The sequence below is a fragment of the Eretmochelys imbricata genome, chromosome 2, assembly GCF_965152235.1.
Source record: "Eretmochelys imbricata isolate rEreImb1 chromosome 2, rEreImb1.hap1, whole genome shotgun sequence".
In the NCBI taxonomy this organism is placed as follows: Eukaryota; Metazoa; Chordata; order Testudines; family Cheloniidae; genus Eretmochelys; species Eretmochelys imbricata.
The window spans coordinates 74,816,553-74,839,775 of record NC_135573.1 but is presented as its reverse complement, the minus strand read 5'-3'; the positions used below and the strand labels follow the sequence as shown (position 1 = coordinate 74,839,775).

The following is a 23,223-nucleotide window of genomic DNA, read 5'->3' as shown; positions in this document are numbered from 1 at the left end:
GTGCGGTTTACCTTTGACATAAAGAGATGGTGTTGCCTATATACTATTGATACTTTAGCCCATGTTGTTTCACCAGCTCTTCCAGTGGTTAAAAAATAGATGTTGAATAACAGGAAGAGATAATTGATCCTTGCTGAATAATATGGGGGAGAGGAATAGTTGCCCATAATGATCCTCTGGTTCAGTTTGAGAGAAAGAACCTGAACCATTTAAGGGCATTCACCTTTGAGGTTTCTTTTCAGGATGGGGGTATTTGGTATCTAGTGTCATAGGTACTGTACAGCATGAGGAGTACAGATGTATTTTCTTTGTCTCTTGGCAGGAAAAGTTCTTCTCCCTACTTTACAGAAGCCCTTAGCACATGGCCAGGGAGCCACGACTGACTCAGCTGCACGCAGCAGAATCCTAATCTGCTTCCAGAGAGTTCCACGTGTGAATAGAATCACTGTAAAATGGCTCAAGCCATCTGTGATATGGAAGCTGGGTGCTCCTGAAAATCTGACCCTGTATATTCTTTAAAAAGTAATGAAAGTGCTGACACCCAAATACTATTGTGGTAATGTGTAGTATTATGAGCAAGTTACTGCCATTTGTATTACTATCTAGAATTTTTAGAAGTATTAGTGCCCAATCCTGCTTCTGTTGAAATCAGTGGGATTTTGATACTGACTTCAGTAGGAACAGGATTTGTTCCTAAAACAGTAAATTTCAGATTACAATGGTACAGTATTGTCATACAGTAATTCCTAAATTCAGTCATTCTGGCCTTGGAAATTTGCTAAAATTAACATACAAATGATTTCAACTAAACTCAGCATATTTACCATATTTCCACTCTCATCATGTACAAAATTTTGTTTAGATAAATAATAAGACAGATAAGTTATTGCTCCGGATGGTAGTGGGTGGACTGGACCTAATAGATTCTCCAGTTAATTGATTTTTAAAATTTTATTTTAGAGTAGCCTAGATTTAGAAGCCCATTTCTAGATCTCCTCTTGTGTGCAGCTTAGGCTGCATCTGGCTACTCACTAAAATAATATGCTTTCCAATCAGAGATTAAAAAAATTTAAATGCAGGCAACATAGTGGTTCAACTAACTAATGTTACACAAGCGTACTGATCCTACTATCCATAGATGATACATACATTTGACTCTTAGCTCCTGTAGTTGCACTGGAATGCAAACTTAGAAGCAACAGGCCTCAAGGTCTGTAAGTACAGACCGTGTAAAAAAAACAAAAATATATGGCTTTTAGTAAATGACAGTCGGCAATTGCAAAGGCAAGACAAGAACTGAAGAAGAAAATGGGTAACACAACACATATCAAATGGACATTACTGCTATTATCTAACTGTATCTGAACATATTCTAAACTACAAAGTGGTATATAACCTTGTGTAACCTATCACTTAAATCACCTTCTGTGCCAAGTGACTGCAGGACAAGTAATGTGACACCAATTTTTAAAAAGGCTCCAGAGGTGATCCTGGCAATTACAGACCAGTAAGCCTAAGTTCAGTACCAAGCAAACTGGTTGAAACTATAAGAAAGAACAGAATTATTAGACACGTAGATGAACATGGTTTGTTTGAGGTCAACAAACATGTGGACAAAGATGATCCAGTGGATATAGTGTTCTTGGACTTTAAGAAAGCCTTTGACAAGGTCCCTCACCAAAGGCTCTTAAGGCAAGTAAGCAGTCATGGCATAAGAGGGAAGGTCCTCTCTTGGATCAGTAACTGGTTAAAAGGCAGGAAACAAAAGGAAGGAATAAAATGGTCAGTTTTCAGACTGGAGAGAGGTAAATAGTGATGTCCCCCAGTACTGGGACCAGTGCTGTTCAACATATTCATAAATGATCTGGAAAAATGGGTAAACAGTGAGGTGGCAAAATTTTCAGATGATATAAAATTACTCAAGAAGTTACGTCCAAAGGAGACTGCAAAGAGTTACAAAGGGATCTCACAAACCTGGGCAACTGGGTTGACTGGGCAACAAAATGGCAGATGAAATTCCATGTTGATAAAAGGCAAAATAGTTGGAAAACATAATCCCAGTTATAGATACAACACGATGAGGTCTAAAGTAGCTGTTACCAGTCGAGAAAGAGATCCCGGAGTCACTGTGGATAGTTTTCTAAGAAAATCGGTTCACTGTGCAATGACAGTCAAAAAAGCTAAGAGAATGTTAGAAATCATTAGGAAAGGGATAGATAATAAGACAGAAAATATCATAATGCCATCATATAAACCCCTGGTACACCCACACCTGGAATACTGTTTGTATTTCTGGTCACTCCATCTCAAAAAAAATATACTGGAAATGGAAACGGGCAACAAAAATGAATAAAGGTATGGACTGGCTTCAATGTGAGGAGGGATTAAAAAGACTGGGACTGTTCAACTTGAAAAAGACAAGAGCAGATATGATTGAGGACTATAAAATCATGAATGGTGTGAAGAAAATGAATAAGGAAGTGTTATTTACCCCTTCACATAACACAAGAACCGCGGGTTACCCAATGAAATTAATAGGTAGCAGGTTTAAAACAAACAGAAGGAAGTACTTCTCCACAGAATGCACAGTTAATCTGTGGAACTCATTGCCTGGGGATGTTGTGAAGGCCAAAACTATAACTGGGTTCAAAAAAGAATTAGATAAGTTCATGGAGGATAGGTCTATCAATGGCTATTGCCCAAGATGGTCAAGGATGCAACCCAATGCTCTGGGTGTCCCTAGGCCTCGGACAGCCAGATGCTTGGACTGGACAACAGTTAGTTAATTGCCCTGTTCTGATCATTCTCTTTGAAGCATCTGGCATTGACCACTATCAGAAGACAGGATACTGGGCTAGACGGATCATTGGTCTGACCCATTATGGTCATTCTTACGTTCTTAAAGTATATGTCATGTTTATATTCAGGTGTGCACATGTATGTAACGAAAAAACTTTTGAGTATTAGCAGCAAATATATTCTAGTTAGCTATGATGATGGGTGCTACACTCATGTTTAAAATAAATAATACTGCATTGTTGAGTAATAAACTGTACTTAGAAATAAGATGTGGCAGCATTCATTGTTAGAAGGACAAATTTCTGCAGAAACAAAACTTTAGTGAAAAATGGAAAACATAATTTTCCCCTCATGTTCCGAGTATTTCCAGTGGTTAGGTAGTTGATAATTTGTGATTGCTCTATTTGCAGGTAGCATTGTATGCTGGGCTTCATAAACTTTGAGGCTAAACACCAATAGCCCAAAATACGGAAAACTTCCTTACTTTTTACCTCATTTACTTCATAACTCATTACCTTTATTACTATTAATCTGAATTTGGTACTGTTTGCCATTGGAGCTACTGTTGCAAAAGCTGTGGAAGAGGGAGAATAGAAAGCTTTTAAAATAAACAGAAAAAATGTGTGGGAGGAGAACGTTTAGTTGAAAAGGTGAGAAGGGGAGGTAACTATGTTTCATGTGCTTCGATGTAGGTAGAGTTCAAAAGTCTAAAGCCAATGAAACATTCTCCAACTCAGACCCTCTCGAACAATCAGCGTGAGGATTTTCATAAATAAGAAGTATACACTTTATTGTGATTGGCTGAGACAATTACAGTAGAATATGTTATAAGCAAAGAATAAAGACCATATTCAACAGTAGTGTGAGCTAGTGCAACTCAGTAGATTACATCAAAGCTAAATTTGCCTGTAAGTGTGCACTGAAATGAATGACATAAAATCAAACCCCTTTAACCATGTGGTACATACATTTATTAGACAATAGCCCCTCACATTGGAATATTTTATGGCAAGGTAAGTAGGGTAATTATAGTTAAATTAATGTTAAAAAATATAAAATAAGGAATTTTATTTTAATAAATTAGGTTGACACCTTGCTTCACTACCCAATCTACCACCAGCACTCATTGATATGGATGGACTTATGCATGGAGTAAGCATGGTATACTACTCAGTAGGTGAACTTCACCCCCAGGCAGAGGATCAGTACTAGGCCTATTCATCACTAAAGACCTACAAAAGACCTCAAAGTAGAGTGCATAATCCTTGTGCTATGAAGTTGTTTATATGCTTGTGATGGCCCTCTCCCAGTGCTGAATTTGAACACATGCAAATAAGGGTGGCAGAATTGGGACCTTAGTAACAGCTGACCCAAATTCATCTTCTTCCCCAACTTCTTACAGTTACAGTTCCTTAATTATTCCATATGTCCTCCTCTGGCTTGCTCACTGCTCCTACTAAGTGAGTTTCATTTAAAGATTAATGAGTTGTTATAACGTAAACAAATACGTTCCACTTTATATATTGCTTACCTTCAAACTGCAATGGATGGTGCTAGTTGTTAATTAGTTAAATGCTTATATAAAAAAGTACATACGTTGCTAATATTACATTTCAATATTTATGAAAAACCAGTTTTTTTATAAATATAGAAAAATCAGTAATTACCAATAGAATTATTTGGTAAAATTCCCAGATAGATAAATAATTATCAGAAAAGCCTTAATCTATTACAATTCTAGAATTTTTGTTTAAAAAAACTTCCTAATATTCTTAAACATGAAGCTAGCTCACTATCTCCTGTTTAAGAGCACATTTTCCCACTCTTTTTTGAAAATAGTCTCCATGGTTAAAGTAGACAGAGATGCAGCTAAAGTGGTATTTACAGTTGCACTACTTCATTATCACACTCCTGATCCTAAGTCCAGGTGTATTCTTTGCAAAATTAGGATGTTCTGGAGAGAACAACATTGGCATTTGCTACACAGAAGAGCAGCTGGGGGAAAGAATATAGTACTTTATTCAGAGGTCATAGGTGGCAAGTTATATGGGCCTGTGGTGCCCATGCCCCACCAATATTCAGAAACATGGGCCTGGCTCCACCAACGTTTGGGCTTAAATTTCAGAGCCATCCTGTCCATAGGACGGACTGGGGCAACCGCCCTGGGCCCTGCACTTTGGGGGGCCCGGCGCTTCATGGGGATGCGGGATCCAGGGTGGCCTGGAGGTTAGCGGAGGGCCTGGTGCTGGCAGCAGCAGCAAGTGACCGGTCCCAGCCCCTCCACCCCACCTTTTCCGGCCCCCGCCCCACCTCTTTCTGCCTCTCATCTGCCCTCTCCCCGCCCCCATTCGACCCATTCATCAAGTCCCCTGCCCTGCCCTGCCTCTTTCTGGCTTCTGCCCCCTCCCCCGAACGATGCCATGAGCCAGTGGGCCAGAGCAGGCTGGGGCCGGGTCATTCACTGCTGCTGGTGCCAGGCCCTCCACTAAACCCCCAGGCTGCCCTGTACCCCACATTCCCCTGAAGTGTAGGGACCCCAAAGCGTGGGGCCCGGGGTGGTTGCCCCAGTTGGACGGGAAGGCTCTTCTTGGACCCGTTTGGGCACCACCAAAAATTATACAAACCTGGCACCCATGTCAGAGGTGGAAAACTTTGGTTTATATTTTTAAATATACATTTAACTCCTTAAATGCTCCATCATGAGCCAAAGTTTTCTCTCAGTTACACCAATCAAAATTGTCTGTAGCCAGTGTGGTTGCACAGAAGAATTTGTCCCCATATATTTACTACAAGGACAAAAGGGCAGAGTTATAGTCCCCAATGAATTTGCATTATACATCTTGTTGAAACTGATGATTTTGGAAATGAGCATAGCCTTTTAGTGTTGTGTGTTCCTACAGACTTATTTTGTGTTAGAACCTTGTTGGGAAATCCTAAATCTAGGCAAAAGGGGATAAAAATGCTTCTTGGAGTTCTGTCTGCCTTTCTCAGGGTTTTGCACTGGCACCTACCACCATAGTATCTGAGTGTAGGATCTGTTGATAGAAAGTGTGACAACTGAAGGGTTTGAATGTTTGCTCTGATTAGAATTCTTTTATACATATGGGAACAACGGCTGTAGAATTTGTTGATTTACTTTTATAAAATGATAGAAAGCTACCAGAAGAGGATATGAAAAACCATCAGTTTTTCCAGTGAAGAGAGAATAGCATGAGTTTTCTACTTACTTTCCACCTATTGTATATAGAAAAGTGTAATGGATATGTCATATAAACACACATCTACATCCCATATTTCCTTCAGAGACCTGGGTTATCTACCACCACGGAAAAGACCCCACACTGCCTTCTAGAAATCATCTTTCATTTGAATGAGTTAATTGTGTCTAGTGTTTGCCATTCTTTTCAGAAACAATCCTGGTATGGTTTCCTGTCCTTTTCTTGTCATCTTAATAATAATTAAATAGTATTTCGGCACCAACCAGATATGCTAGCACTGCAGCTCTGCAAAAAAAGTTAAGATGGAAACAATATATATTACCATTAATCAGAGTTGGAGGAACATCTGCTTTGAGGGGGTGGTTGATCATAAACTTTTTGCCCAAGTCACTATCAATGTCACTGTGGATTGACCCACATAGGGTATTGCCAGAACATTACAGCTAACACCTCTTTTCCTCCTCTAGACTAAAGCACTTCAGAAACAAATACATAGGAACTGCCATACTGGAACTGACCAAAAAAAGAAAAGGAGGACTTGTGGCACCTTAGAGACTGACCAATTTATTTGAGCATAAGCTTTCGTGAGCTACAGCTCGCTTCATCGGATGCATGCAGTGGAAAATACAGTGAATTTGAGCATAAGCTTTCGTGAGCTACAGCTCACTTCATCGGATGCATGCAGTGGAAAATACAGTGGGGATATTTTCCACTGCATGCATCCGATGAAGTAAGCTGGAGCTCACGAAAGCTTATGCTCAAATAAATTTGGTAGTCTCTAAGGTGCCAGAAGTCCTCCTTTTCTTTTTGCCAATACAGACTAACACAGCTGCTACTCTGAAACCTGGAACTGACCAGTGATCCATCTAGTCCTTGTTGCCATGGCAGCCTATACAACATGTTTCCAGGGAAAATAGTAAAATAAATCCCCAAACAAAACATAATATACCCGGGCAAAATTACACAGTACTATGCCATGGAATGATTTTATTCGCTAACCTCAGCCAATATCAGCATACGTACCATACGCCAATATCAGCATATCAAACCTACTAGCTGAGGATTAAACCTACTAGTAGAGATAGATTTGAAATGAAAAAATGAAGGAGGGGGCCCGCAGCATTCAGCAGTGAAAAACCCAGACCACAAGAGACGGAAATGGAAGGGTGCTGGGAGTTTATGAGCAGCTACAGGTTAGTTATAGATTTGTCTAATAGTCCTTCCTTTTATTGATTCTATGGGCTAGAGTGTGGCTGACCCTGGTGGAGCTCATTGGGAGAAGACACAAAGAGACACCTCCCTCTCTGCAATGTCAAGGACTGCTTCAGGTTAATGTCATCACTGATACTAGCTACCTGAAAGGAGGATGGGAGAAACAGGACGAAGGTGGGACCATGACCTTGTCCTTTGCTCTGCCCCAATCAGCAGAGTGGAACTGGCACAAAGGGAGTGCAGGTTGCACCTCTCCAAAGAGTCCTGGGAGCTGCCACTCCACTGTATAATCCACAGTAGAAATTTTGATTGAGTCAGTCAGAATTCCTGCAGGAGCTGCAGTGCAGACTTTCTACCCAACTTCCAGAGATTTAAAGCTACAGTCTAGGCCTGTATTTGCTACTTTTTAATGTCAGTTGTCACATATTCCTGTCCAATGGAATAGGGTAAAAAACAGCATCTGACTGGCCATCTCTACATTATTCACTATCTAATGTACTCCTATCATACTTTCTTTTAATCTTTTCCTTTCAAAATTATATAATTCTAGTCATTTTAATTGTTCCTCTTTTGGAAGTATCCATGCCTTTAATTAGTTTTGTTGACTTCTCTGGACTTTTTTAAATCTCTTCTGTATCCTTTAGAGGAGAGATAACCAAATTGAACACATTATTAAAAGCAAGAGTATACCACTGAATTAATGAGCAAAATATGATTTCCATATTAGTCTCTTTTCCCTTCTTAACACAGTCTAACAGCTTATTTTTTTACTCCTACTATGCATTAAGAAGATTGTTCCTAGATATTTTCCCTAAGAAATTAACACATAATCTAGCAACCTCAGGTGTGTCCAAAAACTTTAAATTGTTTCTTTCAATAATTAAAGGGCAATGACACACTATGTGAATTGCCTTCCACTGGTCTAGAGTGAATTTCATCTGTCAGATTTCTTATTTTTCTACTCTTTATGGTACTTCTTTTTTCTCCTCCCAGTGCTCCCTAGACTTGACTAACCTAAATAATTTGCATGTCCATTGCCCACCAAATGTTGACAACCCTGCTATTCACCTATCTTCCAAATCATTATATATATTGAACTCCATTCCTACCATTATTAATCACTTCCCATGCTGAAAATAGCCATTTATTCCAATCCTTTGTTTCACATATCTTAACCAGCATTTAGTCTTTAACAGGACTTTTTGTCTCTTATGCCATCATTACCAAGGATCCAGTCCTGCTCCCACGAAAGTCAATATCAGACTCATTTTGAGGTCAGTGGAAACAGACTTAGTCCCTAAGTTTCATCTTCTGAATTATTTTATAAAAAGACTTGACAGTCTAAAGTTATATACACTAGATCTGTATTGTGTTAACTCAACGAATTCTAACAGGCTAGAGAAATATAATTAACACTTGCAGAAGCCTTGCTGGTTTATATCAATCGTGTTATGCTCATCTAAGGACTTAAAAACTCTGTAATGATTTTCTTACTGTTTCTTTTCTGGAATTGAAATATAGCTCACAGGTCTATGATAGACAAATTCTATTAACATCCTTGCCACTTTTTTATAGATTTTTGGCCACCCCCCAGTATCACAGCTGTTTTAATGGCAAATGAGAAATGTTAATATTTTAATTACTTCATTCTTTAGTTCTTCAGAACTCTTGGATTTGTACCAGTCCTGGTGATTTACTGCAATTTATCTTGAGTTGTCCCATCATCTTTTCTATTATACCTCTATTTCTATCAGTGCGTCAGTTTCATTACCTATAAAGTGTAATCCGGGGATAGGTACTTCCTCATCATTTACAGAGGGGAAGCCTTTGAATGAAATAATTTATTTTCAGTGAAAGGTCTCATCTTCTTTGATTGCCCTTGCAGTCTGGCAAAACAAGTGGCCCTACCACAGGCTTGCTGCTTCTGATGTATTTAAATAATTGTTTAATTGTCAATTCACACCTAGAGAATACAAGTCACTTCTAAAAGTTTGATTTTCCAAATGCCACTAAAATCATAGTCTTACCACAAGAGCAACTTATAATTTAGTATCAGCTACTTGAGTTCTGTGTCTGTCTTGAGTTTAGACCTTACATAGTTTCATAGGCAAAGTTGTGATAAGGTTTTTGGCTAGCAGACATAAACCACAAAGGGTATTTCACAATGTTAGAAATTGTAGTCTGCAGTGAGAGTGATTCAAGTATAAGTGGCCATAGTCTCTGAATTTATTTATTTTTTAAAAGGAAGCCAAGGCATAATAGCATTGGTAGTCTGCTGCTAAATCAAAGAGTTTTGTGGAACAACGATTTACAAAACTTTCAGAAAGTGAATTTATTGGTAAAATTCTGGCCTGACATTTCCCAGAGGACCTCATTTACAACCTCTTAGGTGAAAATAGTTGAATGAATTTCAGCCTAGTTTCAAGTAGGTCGTTTAATAAAAATTACCAACGTTCATATTGTACATTTATGTCTGGAAAAAAGTCTTTGCTTCAGGTGAACTCTGCCATCGATTAGATTTATTTACTAAAATGTCCACTACAGATAGTCCCTTAAATTGATATGTATTCACAGGTACAAGTTAGTGGTTCAAATGTTACATTAAATTTAGGAGACTGTCTTTAGTCCTTGTAAATATATATCTCCAAATGGCAAGGTACTCAATTTACAGAACTTTGGATTAGGTGTTGAGAACCTTGTACTAATAGCCATAAAACTCACACCGAAATGAATGAAAAAATAACAAGGAGTCCTTGTGGCACCTTAGAGATGAACAAATTTATTTGGGCATAAGCTTTCGTGGGCTAAAACCCACTTCATCTGATGCAACGAATCTGAAATGAATGGGTAGGAAGTTGCCATTCATCAGACAAAGAAATGGTGACCTTTAACAAGGTTCCTTATACGTACAAGAATGCCCAACATCATTAATTGTGGCAAGTGTTCCTTGCCTATCTGGATATTTTACCTCAGTGTATCTGTTTAAAAGTGGTCTTTTAAAAGTAGATGCTCATCTACTTAAATAAGGTAAAAAGTATTAGGTGAAAAAGGTGCAAGATCAGGTTCACTCTTGCCCTTGGGGAGTAGCACAAAGTGCACAGGCATGTACCAACCTGGCCATCTGCCCTCCTTCAGGGACTTCACCAGTCAGAGGCAGCTTTATCTTCTTCTGGCAGCTCCCTAGGAGATTTGCAGAATCAATACATCCCTCAGCCACTCTAGTTGTTCTGTCAATGCTGCCCATTTTGGGAGCTGTGTTGGCCAATGCAAGCTACCCAGGAACGAAGTTTCTCTGGTGCTTGTGCCACCGCATCCAACTTTCTGTTGCCAGGAGCTCTCCTCCTAGGTAAATCTGAGCTGTAGAATCAGGAGTTTCAGTGTTCTCTTGATGTTTCCTAATCTTTCTCCACATCTACCTCCTTAATTTTCTCTTCACCATTTGTGCTGCCTCCTCTGCCAACCCTCATCAGCTGCCTCCTGCACTTTGGTGTAGGCTTAGTGCCCCAAGAACAGTGGAGAATCAAGTCCACTTTCTCCATAATATTCCAAGCAAGTTCCAAAATTTTGCATAAATTAAACTGGCAACTTATTTTTGGAACACTGCTTCTACAAGACATTTGCTGGAGAAAAATGGGGACCAAGAACTCTGTTACAGACTTGGACTTTCATGCCAGCTGTTGGCTCTTTATTAGGGTGGTTAATTTTTGATAAAGTGGGTGGGTCCCTGACTGTGTTGTATATTGTATGTATAAATATGTATAAAATGGAGATGTCAGTATGACTTTTGTTCAGATAAAGTTACACGTACAGGAAGACTAAAGTTCTTGTTTCATACGGAAGTGATTTAATTTGGTTTTTAAATTTGGCACACTATTCAAAGAACAATGGTATTTTGTATGTAATCTTAAAATAAAATAGTTTCTAATTTTACAGAGGAAACATTTACAGATGCCTTTGTTTCGAAAATTTGCTGTTTTTACTCACACTATTTTGTATAGTTCTAGCTAAACAAACACAGTTACCACAAACTCCAAAATATCACAAACATAAACACACATAGATAACATCTTAAATATACGCCACTTTTGACATTTTAATTTTAATGGCATAGACATTCTTTTTATTCATGAAAACCTAATTGAGCTACATAAAAAATAACCATCTGAACTGTTTAGTTCTATCAGCTATATCCATTTTCTGATACTACCTGTACATCTTCCTGATTCCTCAGCTCACAGAGACCATTAGCAGACCAGGAAGCAAGCTGGGCAGCAGAGGTATAGGGTGTGGGTAAGAGGAATAGGAACAGATGGAGCTGTGAAGGGCTGAGCAAAGATGTGGTTGTGAGGGGAAGGTGAATGAGCAAGACATTGCAGGATATGAGGGGTTGAGTGGAGCTTTCGAGAAATGGGGAAGCATTCAGTAGGACTATGAACAACTGCACAAGTGTACTCTGGGATAAATTACAGCCAACCTTCAACATCAGTCTCTTAATTACATTGTTTCACCTTTATATCTGTTATATTTTGGTAGTTCATTAGGATATAGAGCTACAAACATATATTTTCCGAACTCTTTTGTTCACCTTTAATACTACCTGCTACAAAAATAAAGAGAAAAGTATTGAAATGATGCTACACACTTTTAGATTGCCATAAAGTGTCCCACAAGATGAAAATAATTGAAGACACATGGTAACAATGTCAACGTCTCTTTTAACATACAAACTATTTTTTCTTTAATGTATTTCTTGTATATTAGTATTCATAACCAAAACTGCACCCATCAAATTATAAGATCAAGAAATGACTCCATGAATAGATAAATGAGGATACAGACTGGTCTACTGAACTCAATAAACCTTAATTTTTAAGCCCCTGATCTTGTAATCAAATCCATTAGTGCAGACCCTTAGCCTGTTTGGAGCTCCATTATTCCACTAAGGCATATCTTCCTGTAGGGTCAGGATCGAAGGATCTAACTAAAGCCAACATATTTTTGTTTTTGAAGGAAGGTTGGTTTTACGTGCCCAAGTGGGAAAAGTATAAAAGAAAATATGGGAAAATGCATACTGAAGGCTAGACTTGATTTCAGTTATTCAATAACTCAATTGCAGTTACTGCAGTTACTCCAAATTTACACTGATATCAGAATCTGCCCCTTGAGCTTCTGTCCCTGTAGATTTCTGTACAAAGTATATTCTGCACATTGGGCCATATTTTATAATCAATTTGTAGGCAGAATTTCTTATTTAAATGGGGAGTTCTGCTTAAAATCTGATGGTATTTATTGGCCCACTATTTCTTAGCTTATTTTTTTAGCAGTTTCTAAATCTGGGAAGATTTTAGGAACCATATTTTTGCCCAGGAATAACACAAACCAAGAAAAATAATGCTGATAATTAATTATTATTATTTTGTTCTCCAGTTTTTAATCTGGCAACAATTTCAGCAAAGTGGATAGACAGAATACAAGGAAACCAATCATAACAGTCATTTACACAGTTTAAAAAGATATTACACTTGTAATATTAGTTCTGCACATTCATAAGTGATTGTGGGTACCAACCATTAAAAGTGTATACTAATTATTGTCAGCCATTTGGCATATTTCTCAATTTAATACTTTTATGTAATGCCTTTAAGTTAGGCATCATTTCACTGTTCTCATAAAGTGAAGCTTGGGCTCAATGAAAAAGAACATATGACAACAACAGTAACAATGTAAAAAGTAGAAGAAGTAGGATGTTCGCTGGACTGTGTATTCAAATACTTCACTGTGTGTTGTCCCACTCTGGACCTAAAATGGCTGTTTTGCAGGATGTTGTTGCTTGGTGACCTAAAGTGCATCTCCTAGACCACAGAGGGATATGAACATTCTGAGATTGATTTGTTCCTGTTGCTCTTGAGGAGACCAGGCCAGTAAAATAGAAGAAGACTACGTGTAACTATCTAAATATTCTGCTTGTTTGTATATTTAAGTTGATATTTAAAACAGGCTTGTGATTTTGGGATGCTCACCAAACAAGCAATGGGAAAAATGGACAAAACCTAGCATGTCACTGCCCATGAAATACAAGAAGTAGACCAAGCCTTAGCTACTCTAAGCCTGCAAGATACCCTTGCTTCAATTAAGTCTGCATTGTATGTCTAGTCTGTTCCGGTTGAACCTCCCAGTTGCTATCAGTCTCTCTTTCTTTCATTAGAATCAAGTAGTTAATTAGCCCCAGTCTGTCCTCTCCCCTTCTCTCTTTCCCTTTAACGCAGCAGTAATGATGTCTAATTACCAGCAGCAGTGGATTACAGCACCATCAGGAGCAAATCTCTGTGGCTGACAGCAAAGCTGAGCAACAAACCTTAGAGCTTCAAGGAGAGAATAATTCTGAACAACGTCGTTGCATATTATTTACTTATTTTTAACCAGTTTATGACTTTGAAGTTAAAATTGTAATTTCATCTAAGTGATGCACAGAGAGTGCTTGCGCTGGCCAGAATTACCATTGATGATTAATTGTACATTAATTACTTTTACTACTGAGAGATCAAGTGATGGAGAAAGTTTTTACTCTTTTAGGCTTTGATACTGTTTGTGGCTGTTTTTGTGAGCAGGAAGAGCTCAAATTTCTGTGACAACAGCAAGACAAAAATGGCATAAGTACTGTAGAACCTAAACAATAGGGTTAGTTATGAATTATCATAAATGAATAAACTCTTCAATAGTGTGGATTTCACTAAATGAATGAAAGGGTGGGCTTTTGAGAGCTAAACAACAATAATTTGTAAGGGTGCCACCTGAAAACATCAGGTTACTCCTATATAAAACATAATTTTGAGTTACAGAGTGAAATCCTAGCACCATTTAAGTCAATGGGAGTTTTGTCATTAACTTTAATGGGTCCAGGATTTCACCCATAATATATAAAACAATTCCTTTTGGAGCATTCAGCATTTGGTACTCTTTGGCATATAGTAACATATCAGACAAATAGATGCCACTCTACGGATCTGCTTAAACAATGCTACTTCCCTTTGTGATTGGAGTATGAAGTTGATTGCATGTGTTTAAGTGGGGGATGACATTTGTTTTTAGTAACTGGTAAGTTGTATCTGAATGCTGTGCATACTCTTTTCTTGTTTATACTGTGAAACAGATGTTGGAAACCAAACACTTAGGCAAATGGAAGTCAGTGGACGTTTTACCTGAGCAAAGACTGCAGGATCTGTTACTTAATATTTTATGTTTAATAATTCAATATAATGCAGACATACTTCAAATTTTTATGGCTGTATCAATGGTAGCTCTCTTGTCCTGCTTTTGTTATGGTGCCTGGTTGGTTGTTATAATATTTATCTATCTATTGAGAGAGAGAGATACACAAATATTCACAGGATTCCAAATGTAAGCAGAAGCATTAAGACCAACATTTAATTAAAATCTCTTAACCGATAAACACATCAAGAAAGGTTCTAGACACAGGGACTGGAAAAAATCAAGAACGACAAAAAGCAGGAAGGAAATCCAAACCCTCCTGGCCTAGTAAAGATGCCAGACAATGTACAAGTTGGTGACATAAAAAAGTGTTGTTTTTTGAAAGGCCCAGAATAGCTCTACCTTTTACTAAATCTTGTAAAAATAACGTTAGCCTTTTTATTCAGACTGTTCATTAATTTAATTTTACCCCAAAATAAGGAATTTGCTTGCAGTTCTGAACTTGTGATGAAAAGTAAACCCATAAGAAATAAAAGACCTTTCATGCAAGACACTTAAAAAAACACTGCTCCAATTAGTGGAAGAATAAAATAATTCAGCCTACAAGTATAATTCTATTCGAGATAATTTTTCCTATGTTCTAGGCTTGATTTTCAATTTCCATCCCAAAATATATTTGATCTACAGAGAATCTCAGGATCAAATATTAATAATCTGCTGTTTAACTCTAGAAAAGTAACATGCCATTCTCCATGTAAAGCCTGGATCTATAGGCAGACCGAGAACCCTTTGTGAATAGAAGAGGTAAGGAGGGAACATAAACATCGCTCAGAACATTCTCTATCTCTTGCCTTTTAACTCCTTTACAAAATTAAATCCACATCTATACTACCTGACCACAGTTACTTTGATGATTAGAAAGAGGACAAATATAAACTAGCACCACAAATGCCTTGATTTATTAATACTTTGAAGAAGATACTTCTACAGAATCTCCAGATTTTCCCCAGCAACACATGTTGTAATTAAACCTAGAATACTTTTCAAGAAGCCTTCTGTATTATGCCATCCAGGAGCATATTCATTAGACCAGGATGAGATTTCAATGCAAAAGAAAATATTGTTTATTAAACCAAAATGCCAAAGCAGAAATAAAAGACTGTCTGTGTTTCCATCTTTAGATCCCCAAATAAGGAGTCTAGATTCCCTGAGGTAGTTTAGAGGGGGAAAATGATATATTAAAGAGTTCGATATGCAAACCTACTTGTAGCCAATAGTTCCCATCTTCTTAAATAGGAAATTCTGTAGCTCTTGCCACCACCAAGCATAATAGCTCCTCCGCTGTTAGAACTGCGTCTAGCTATTCAGATTCAGACCCTGGGAAGGCTGGTGCTAGTACTGGATGGCATCAATTGAGTTTAAGCTTTATAGCTGTGAGGCTTGAGCAATCCCAGAAAGAGAAACAAAATCTACCATTTGGTCATGTGGAAACCGCTCTCTCTCTCTTTGTTGATCATCCTCTCCTCGCCTCCTTTAATAAAATAGCAACGCTCCAGATTCATCAAGGCATATCCCTGCTGCTCCGTGTCTCAGGGGCTGTGGTCTAACAATACAAAAACCCGATATCCCGGGGAAGCCCCCAAATAAAGGACCGGCGCCACAATGGGCTTTGTGCCAATAAGGATACACCGTGCTCTATCGATCGCAATAGAATATTATGAAAATGTGCCGCTGTAATCGTAATTGTGTGGCCTTTATACAATGGCAAGACACGCAACAGACAGCACACAGCCAAAGGGCCGGGACAATAGCCCACCCCAAAATAACAGCATAGAGGAAGCGGGGGCGGTGGGGTGCATGATCCCTTGAAATTAAAAGGGCCACAAAGCCCGAACCTGTGCATAATGTGACACGCAAATACAACATGGTGATGGCTTAGGGGGGAAGAGAGAAACGGGCCAACTGTGGCTGTCCTCTCTCCCACTATAGGCTGCATTTGTCGCCATATAACAAGGAAGACAATTCTCTACTAACCGTGGTTTTGACTGGCACGTACAGCACTTGCTTCCCTCTTCCACCAGCACCATTGACCTCGTCCGAATTGCCGAGCTGGAAGCCTTTAGATTTGACCCAGAATTTAAATTTGGCATTATCCGTGGAGCTCGATTCGGAGCCATTCAAGAGCTGGACGATCCGATCGTATTTTTTACGGGTCACCGTCTTGGTTTTCCCCGAGTCCCCGTAAGTCCTGAGACACCAGTCCTGAAACTGGCGGTACATGTCCCGGTCGCTGCTCTCCATGATCTCCTACGAGACACCACACACACTACAAAACGGGCCGTGCCTGGATCTTCCAAATGTACTTTGCACCTGTTCACCTAGTGCTCATGAAAAATGCATCCACCACCAAGATGGAATGAGAGGAGGTCCCGGTGCGAGCAGATCCCAGCTGATTTTTGTTGTTGTTGTTGTTGGGAGTGGGGGGGGATGGGTAGGGGGTTAGCAATCAATTCAATAGTGTAGCAATGTTCTTGTTCATTTTTTTTTAACTGTGCCGGATCACAGAAGGCAAACGGGTCTCGTAGAGGCTTCTCTTATCCTTCTACTGTACGTGATCGCTCTCCAATATTGTGCAAGGCAGGACTATCCCACTGTCTCCAGTAGCGTCTACCCAGAGGGTTTTGATTTATAAATAATTAAAATCCTATCCCTTGGCTTAACAAAAAGAGAAAATAGAATATTGACTCGTATTCTTCTCTCTCATGTATCAGCTCCACCCGGCTGCACCGGGGATGGTGCAGGTGAAAAAACACCCTCCACCCCAGCCAACCCTCGCCGCTTTTTCAAAGGGTTTTCTGTGTCTGTCCTGGAGGACCGTGCCTCTCCTAAAGCAGCCTCTGTGCAGGATGGAGGAAACACTGAAGGGCAAACTGGTCTCTGTTCCCTGGCTGTTTTTGCTTTAGATTTCTCTGCTTTGGGCATTAAAGTACGGGAAAGAAAGAAAGTTCTTACCTGTTATTTTCCTTCCTAACAAATCCCATCCACATTTTTTATATTTTTATTTTTTGTAAACGGTCTGTGAAAATTTCACTTGCTCCTACTCGGTCCCATTGAATTTCAGATGCCCTAATAGGAATTCGTATTTATTTATTTATTTAAAATCCCAGCAGATGGAGGAAAAATATGTACCAGATATGATCAGATGTTAGACCAAAGGAGAGAGATCAGTCCCAGAAGGATGTTGGTAAGAAAAGAAGGCGGCTGTCGGTTGGTCTGCCAGTTTAATAATGGTGCTCACACATGTAGGACTCCTCTGGTCTGGGGTTTCCTTGCTAAACTGGCTACAAGGCATTGAAGTAAGTTTGCGTACGGATGCTTAATAGAACCCCCTTATTTTTTGTAGGGATCGATTTTTTTTTCTCCCTTTGGCTTTGCCACAGTTTCAAGTCACCCTTGAGATTTCTGATCTCTCCCTTTTTCCTACCACGTAACGAAGGACACCCCCTTCTCTGGTGAAAGTAGCCAAATTGTTAGCTCCTCTTGACGATCTTCCAAGGCAAATGCAGACTGCAGCTCCTCCATTCAATACCTATTTCCAATCATTAAAAGGAACCAGGAGAAGGGGAGTTCCCATCCTCCTCTCCCAGCGTCTGCAAGATCCCCTGTCTTAGACACACACACTCCCACTCTCTGTCTCTGTGTGCTTCAACCCGTCCTGCTCCTGTTCAGCTCCTCTGCTAAACGGGCGGCCAGACAAGTGCACACACATTCCTGGTCCGTTTCACAGCCAGCATTTCCCCATTTTTATATACGGGTTGGGTTTGTTTGGTTTTTTTTTTTTTTTTTTCCTCCTCTGGTCTCCAGAACGAAAACAAAGTGAAACGCCTCGGCACCCTGGCGCACCCTGGAGCAGCCTTGTCCCAGGCAGGCACTTGCAAAATGGTCAGCCCCTCCTCCTCCTTCTCCGCCTCCCCGGCTCGCTCTGCTCAGTGGCTCTATTGGAAGGTCTGGCGGCGGCTGGAGCCGGGACTGACAGCAGCGGCACAGGCTGAGCGAGAGCAAAGCTCCACACTAAACCTCTCTCTCCCCCCGCCGTCGCCCGCGCGCTGATTGGCCAGCGGGACAAAAGTTTCTGTGGAGACGGCTGAGCAGCTACGTGACGGACAGAATTGTCCCATTTAGGGATCCCGGGCAGTGCGCATGCTGCCGGCGGCAGCAGGTTACAGAACGCGGGGCAGGCGGGGCGGCCAGGCAGCAAGGTGGCGCAGGGAAGGAGAGGCGGCTGCAAGCACATCCTCAGCCAGAGCCAGGTGGGGGGGGGGGGGGATGCAAGGGGAGGGTTTCCATGGAGATTTCACCGAGCCCCCCCCCTTCCCTTCTACACACACAGCAGATCAGCTGACACATCATTAGCTTAGGACCTAATTATTGCTTATTGGAGCAACAAATGAGAGAGAGGGCCAGCTGCAGGAGGCAGAGCGATTTTCCTTTGCACCCGGTGGACTAAGGCAGCGGTCAGCAGTCCCGGGTGGATTCTCATTAACTTGCAGGGTTCCCACAGAAGCGGGAGCAGCAGACCTCAGTCTGGCTGCACCGCCACCCACCCACGTCCCTTCCTGCTTCTTATTTTTTTAAAAATGCAAAAGTGGCCGGGGAATATTTTATGTCTCCAAATTAAACTGGCCTGTGAACCTGGTGTTAGCCCACAAGCTTGAGTGGCAGCCACATCTGGAGGAGGGCACTATAGCTAACACATCTGGCGGAGAGACAGCAAATCCCAGCAGTTACCATTTAAAAGGGGACGTGGAGGCCTTTAGAGGATCAGTTTATCCATTTTGAAATAAAAGAAAAACACTTCTGGTTTTCTTTTCTTCTGTTTGAGTCTCTAGTTCACCCCCAGGAATCGGAGCAGCAGGATAGCTTCCGACAGTTTGCTTGTATCATCTTTGGGCAAATGTAAGACCATCACCAAGAAAATCCTAACAGGCATTAGGACATTTCTACACCGCTCTCTTCACAGGTGCAAACTCCACAGAGACTCAGGAACTCCAACCCAACCCCTCCCAAGTGGGCTCTGATTCATAGATTCCGAGGCCAGAAGGGACCATTGTGATCATCTCATCTGACTTCCTGTACTACAGGCCATAGAACTTCCCTAAAATAATTCCTAGAGCAGCTCTTTTAGAAAAAGAGATGCGTCTCGCTCTTCTGAGGCCCAAGTGTAGTACAGACACTCTAAATGAACACATGGACAAAACAGAAGCCACTACAAAGGATGTGGGATTAATTATCACAAATAACACTGTTGATAACCTCAACTTCATGCGTCCACATTTCTGATATTGCTAATTTCCAGAAATGAAAGTAAATTGTCACACGATTGATAGGGGACTAAGCCCAGGGACAATGGAGGGAATACATCTCCTCTTTCTACATCCAGTTGACCCAAAATAAATTTTACATTTTTATTTTCAAAGGTTTAATTTGTTGTTTCGTTCTTAGCAGAAGGTGGCGTAGAATAGATTGTGTTTGGGTTTCTAGCCACCGCAGGCCTGGAAGAAACGAACTAATGCAAAAGGTAGTTGTTGAGTCTCCGGAGGTGAGATGCTGGACTTTATTGCTCCCCATCTCTCCTTTCTCAATGACTTGTGCAACATGAAGGCAAGGTCCCTTTGAAAAGGGGCAATGATGGAGAGAATTCCTAGTATCCATATGTGTGGTAGAGCGCCCCACTCTGGCCAGCCTATGATGAAATATTTCTAAATTAAAACACTTTCATAGTGGTTCTAAGCACCACCTCTTCCATGTTGGCTAAATCTTGTGAAGTGCTGAGCATACTCAGCTCTCAATAAAGTTATTAGGAGTTGAGGGCCCTGCACTCCAGAGGATCAGGCCCAGATCACTTGAGGTTTTGGAAGCCCTGCTAATACTACTCCTGTGTCCCATGACACTGTGTTTGCTTTGGGCTTTTATATGTAGAGCTACCATATTATATTTCCAGGCAAATATATGCCCAGGCAAAATCAAGGACAAGACTTTTGTTTAAAGGCAGGACTACTTCCTAGCAGCATTAGAGAGCAATATTAGTATTCCCAACACCGTGCTTAGCATCAGTAGGATCTGGGAGGGCGGTCAGACATAGGGTGCTACTACATTAAAAACATGCTTGACATAAGGGGAAAGGACCATGAGAAAGTAGACAGAGGTACATAGAGGAGGAGGAAGGCAGGCTGGGGGAAAGGACAGAGAAAAATAGGACATGCACATAGGTCAATGAAGCCCATGATTTTTTATTGGCCACTGGTCCAAAAATTATCATGACAGCCCTGTTTAACACGGGTTGAATACAGGACTTGTGTGACCATTGCAGGAGCTGTGGGACAGACACCATAATGGAATTGCTACCAAGAAGTGGAGAGTTGGAAATATAGAGCATCTCATTAGAACTTTGGTCAGCAGATTTTAAGGGAAGTAATATCGTTTTAATTATGACTGTTGCAGTGATTTAAAAAATTAATCGCAATTAATCGCATGATTAAACAATAACAGAATACAGTTCATCTAAATATTTTTGGATGTTTTCTACATTTTCAAATACATTGTATTGTGTTGTAATTGAAATCAAAGTGTACAGTGCTCACTTTATATTTGATTACAAATATTTTTATTGTAAAAAACAAAAGAAATAGTATTTTTCAATTCACCTAATACAAGTACTATAGAGCAATCTCTTTATCTTGAAAGTTGTACTTACAAATGTAGAATTATGTACCAAAAAACCCTGCATTCAAAAATAAATCGGTGTAAAACTTTCGAGCCTACAAATCCAATCAGTCCTACTTCTTGTTCAGCCAATCATTCAGACAAACAAGTTTGTTTACATTTGCAGAAGATAATGCTGCCTGCTTCTTGTTTACAATGTAACCTGAAAGTGAGGAGAGCTGTTTGCATGGCACTGTTGTAGCCAGCGTTACAAGATATTTACATCCATGCCAGGTGCGCTAAAGACTCATATGTCCCTTGATGTTTCAACCACCATTCCAGAGGACATGCATCCATGCTGATGATGGGTTCTGCTCGATAACGATCCAAAGTAGTGCGGACCAATGCGTGTTCATTTTCATCATCTGAGTCAGATGCCACCAGCAGGAGGTCGATTTTCTTTTTTGGTGGTTCAGGTTCTCTAGTTTCCGCATCAGAGTGTTGCTCTTTTAAGACTTCTGAAAGCATGCTCCACACCTCATCCCTCTAAGATTTTGGAAGGCACTTCCGATTCTTAAATCTTGGGTTGAGTGCTGTAGCTATCTTTAGAAATTTCACATTGGTATCTTCTTTGCATTTTGTCAGATTTGCAGTGAAAATGTTCTGAACAACATGTGCTGAGTCATCATCCGAGATTGCTATAACATGAAATATATGGCAGAATGTGGGTAAAACAGAGAAGGAGACATATAATTCTCCCCAAGGAGTTCGGTCACAAATTTAATAAACACATTCCTTTTTTTAACAAGTGTCATCAGCATGGACGCATGTCCTCTGGAATGGTGGCTGAAGCATGAAGAGGCATATGAATCTTTAGAACATCTCTCACGTAAGTATCTTGCTACGCCAGCTACAACAGTGCCATGCGAACGCCTGTTCTCACTTTCAGGTGACACTGTAATTAAGAAGTGGGCAGCATTATCTCCTGTAAACATAAACAAACTTGTTTCTCTTAGCGATTGGCTGAACAAGAAAAAGGACTGAGTGGACTTGTAGGCTCTAAAGTTTTACATTATTTTGTTTTTGAGTGCAGTTATGTAACAAAAAAACCTATATTTGTAAGTTGCACTTCAACGACAAAGAGATTGCACTACAGTACTTGTATGAGGTGCATTGAAAAATACTGTTTCTTTGGTTTATCATTTTTACAGTGGAAATATTTGTAATAAAAAATAATATAAAGTGAGCACTGTACACTTTGTATTCTGTATTGTAATTGAAATTGATATATTTGAAAATGTAGAAGAACATCCAAAATAATTAATAAATTCCAATTGGTATTCTATTGTTTAACCATACAATTAATTGTGATTAATTTTTTAAATTGCGATTATTTTTTTGAGTTAATCGCGTGAGTTAACTGTGATTAATTGACAGCCCTAATTTTAATGTTAATCCATATTTGACAAAAGTGTCATAAGATAGGCATGACTGTCTTGCTTACCTGGACTGAGATATGATTCTTCTCAAAACAATTGCCTGCTGGGTGCTTCTCAGTCACTTCCACATCACACTGATGCCATATTATGCTTGTCACTGAAGCCAGGTCACAGAGTAGTGGAGGGCAGGAAAAAAGTGACATACCCACAGGTGATGCTTGATGCATACCATGTTACACTCAATGTTAAAGGGAGTTGCAGGGCCACAGTAAAAGGAAAAATAATGATACTATATCCAGGAGTACTGCTTCAGACAGAGACACTGTAAAAGGGCTGATCCTGTTCTCACAGGAGACAATTTCACATTGACTTTAGTGGGAGCAGGATCATGCCCTAAGTGACCAAAAATACTATTAATTGGGTGGAACAATGAAACGGGGTGAGAAAAACATGAGCAGACCAATTCCAACAATGGGATTAGATGGGGAGTATGAGCCATCACTGAATTTAACCAAATGGATGTTTCTATTTACTATTCGATTTACTATTAGATTTTATGATTCACATCCAGTGTTTGATGTAATAATTTTATTTATTAGTTGCATGGAGGTAGCATCTAGGAGCCTCAGTTATGGACCAAGACC

The 23,223-nt window shown here is 39.9% G+C and overlaps 1 protein-coding gene across 3 annotated transcripts in view; it reads right to left on the bottom strand.

Moving 5' to 3' along the window:
- The window catches only part of NOL4 (nucleolar protein 4), a 269,070-nt gene extending 252,331 nt beyond the window's left edge, over nucleotides 1-16,739 (bottom strand). For all 3 annotated transcript variants that reach the window (XM_077809017.1, XM_077809018.1, XM_077809019.1), the window contains exon 1: nucleotides 16,473-16,739. In XM_077809017.1, coding sequence (XP_077665143.1) covers nucleotides 16,473-16,739 — 267 coding nt within the window. The remainder of the gene's footprint in view (nucleotides 1-16,472) is intronic.
- Between the last annotated feature and the right edge of the window lie 6,484 nt (nucleotides 16,740-23,223).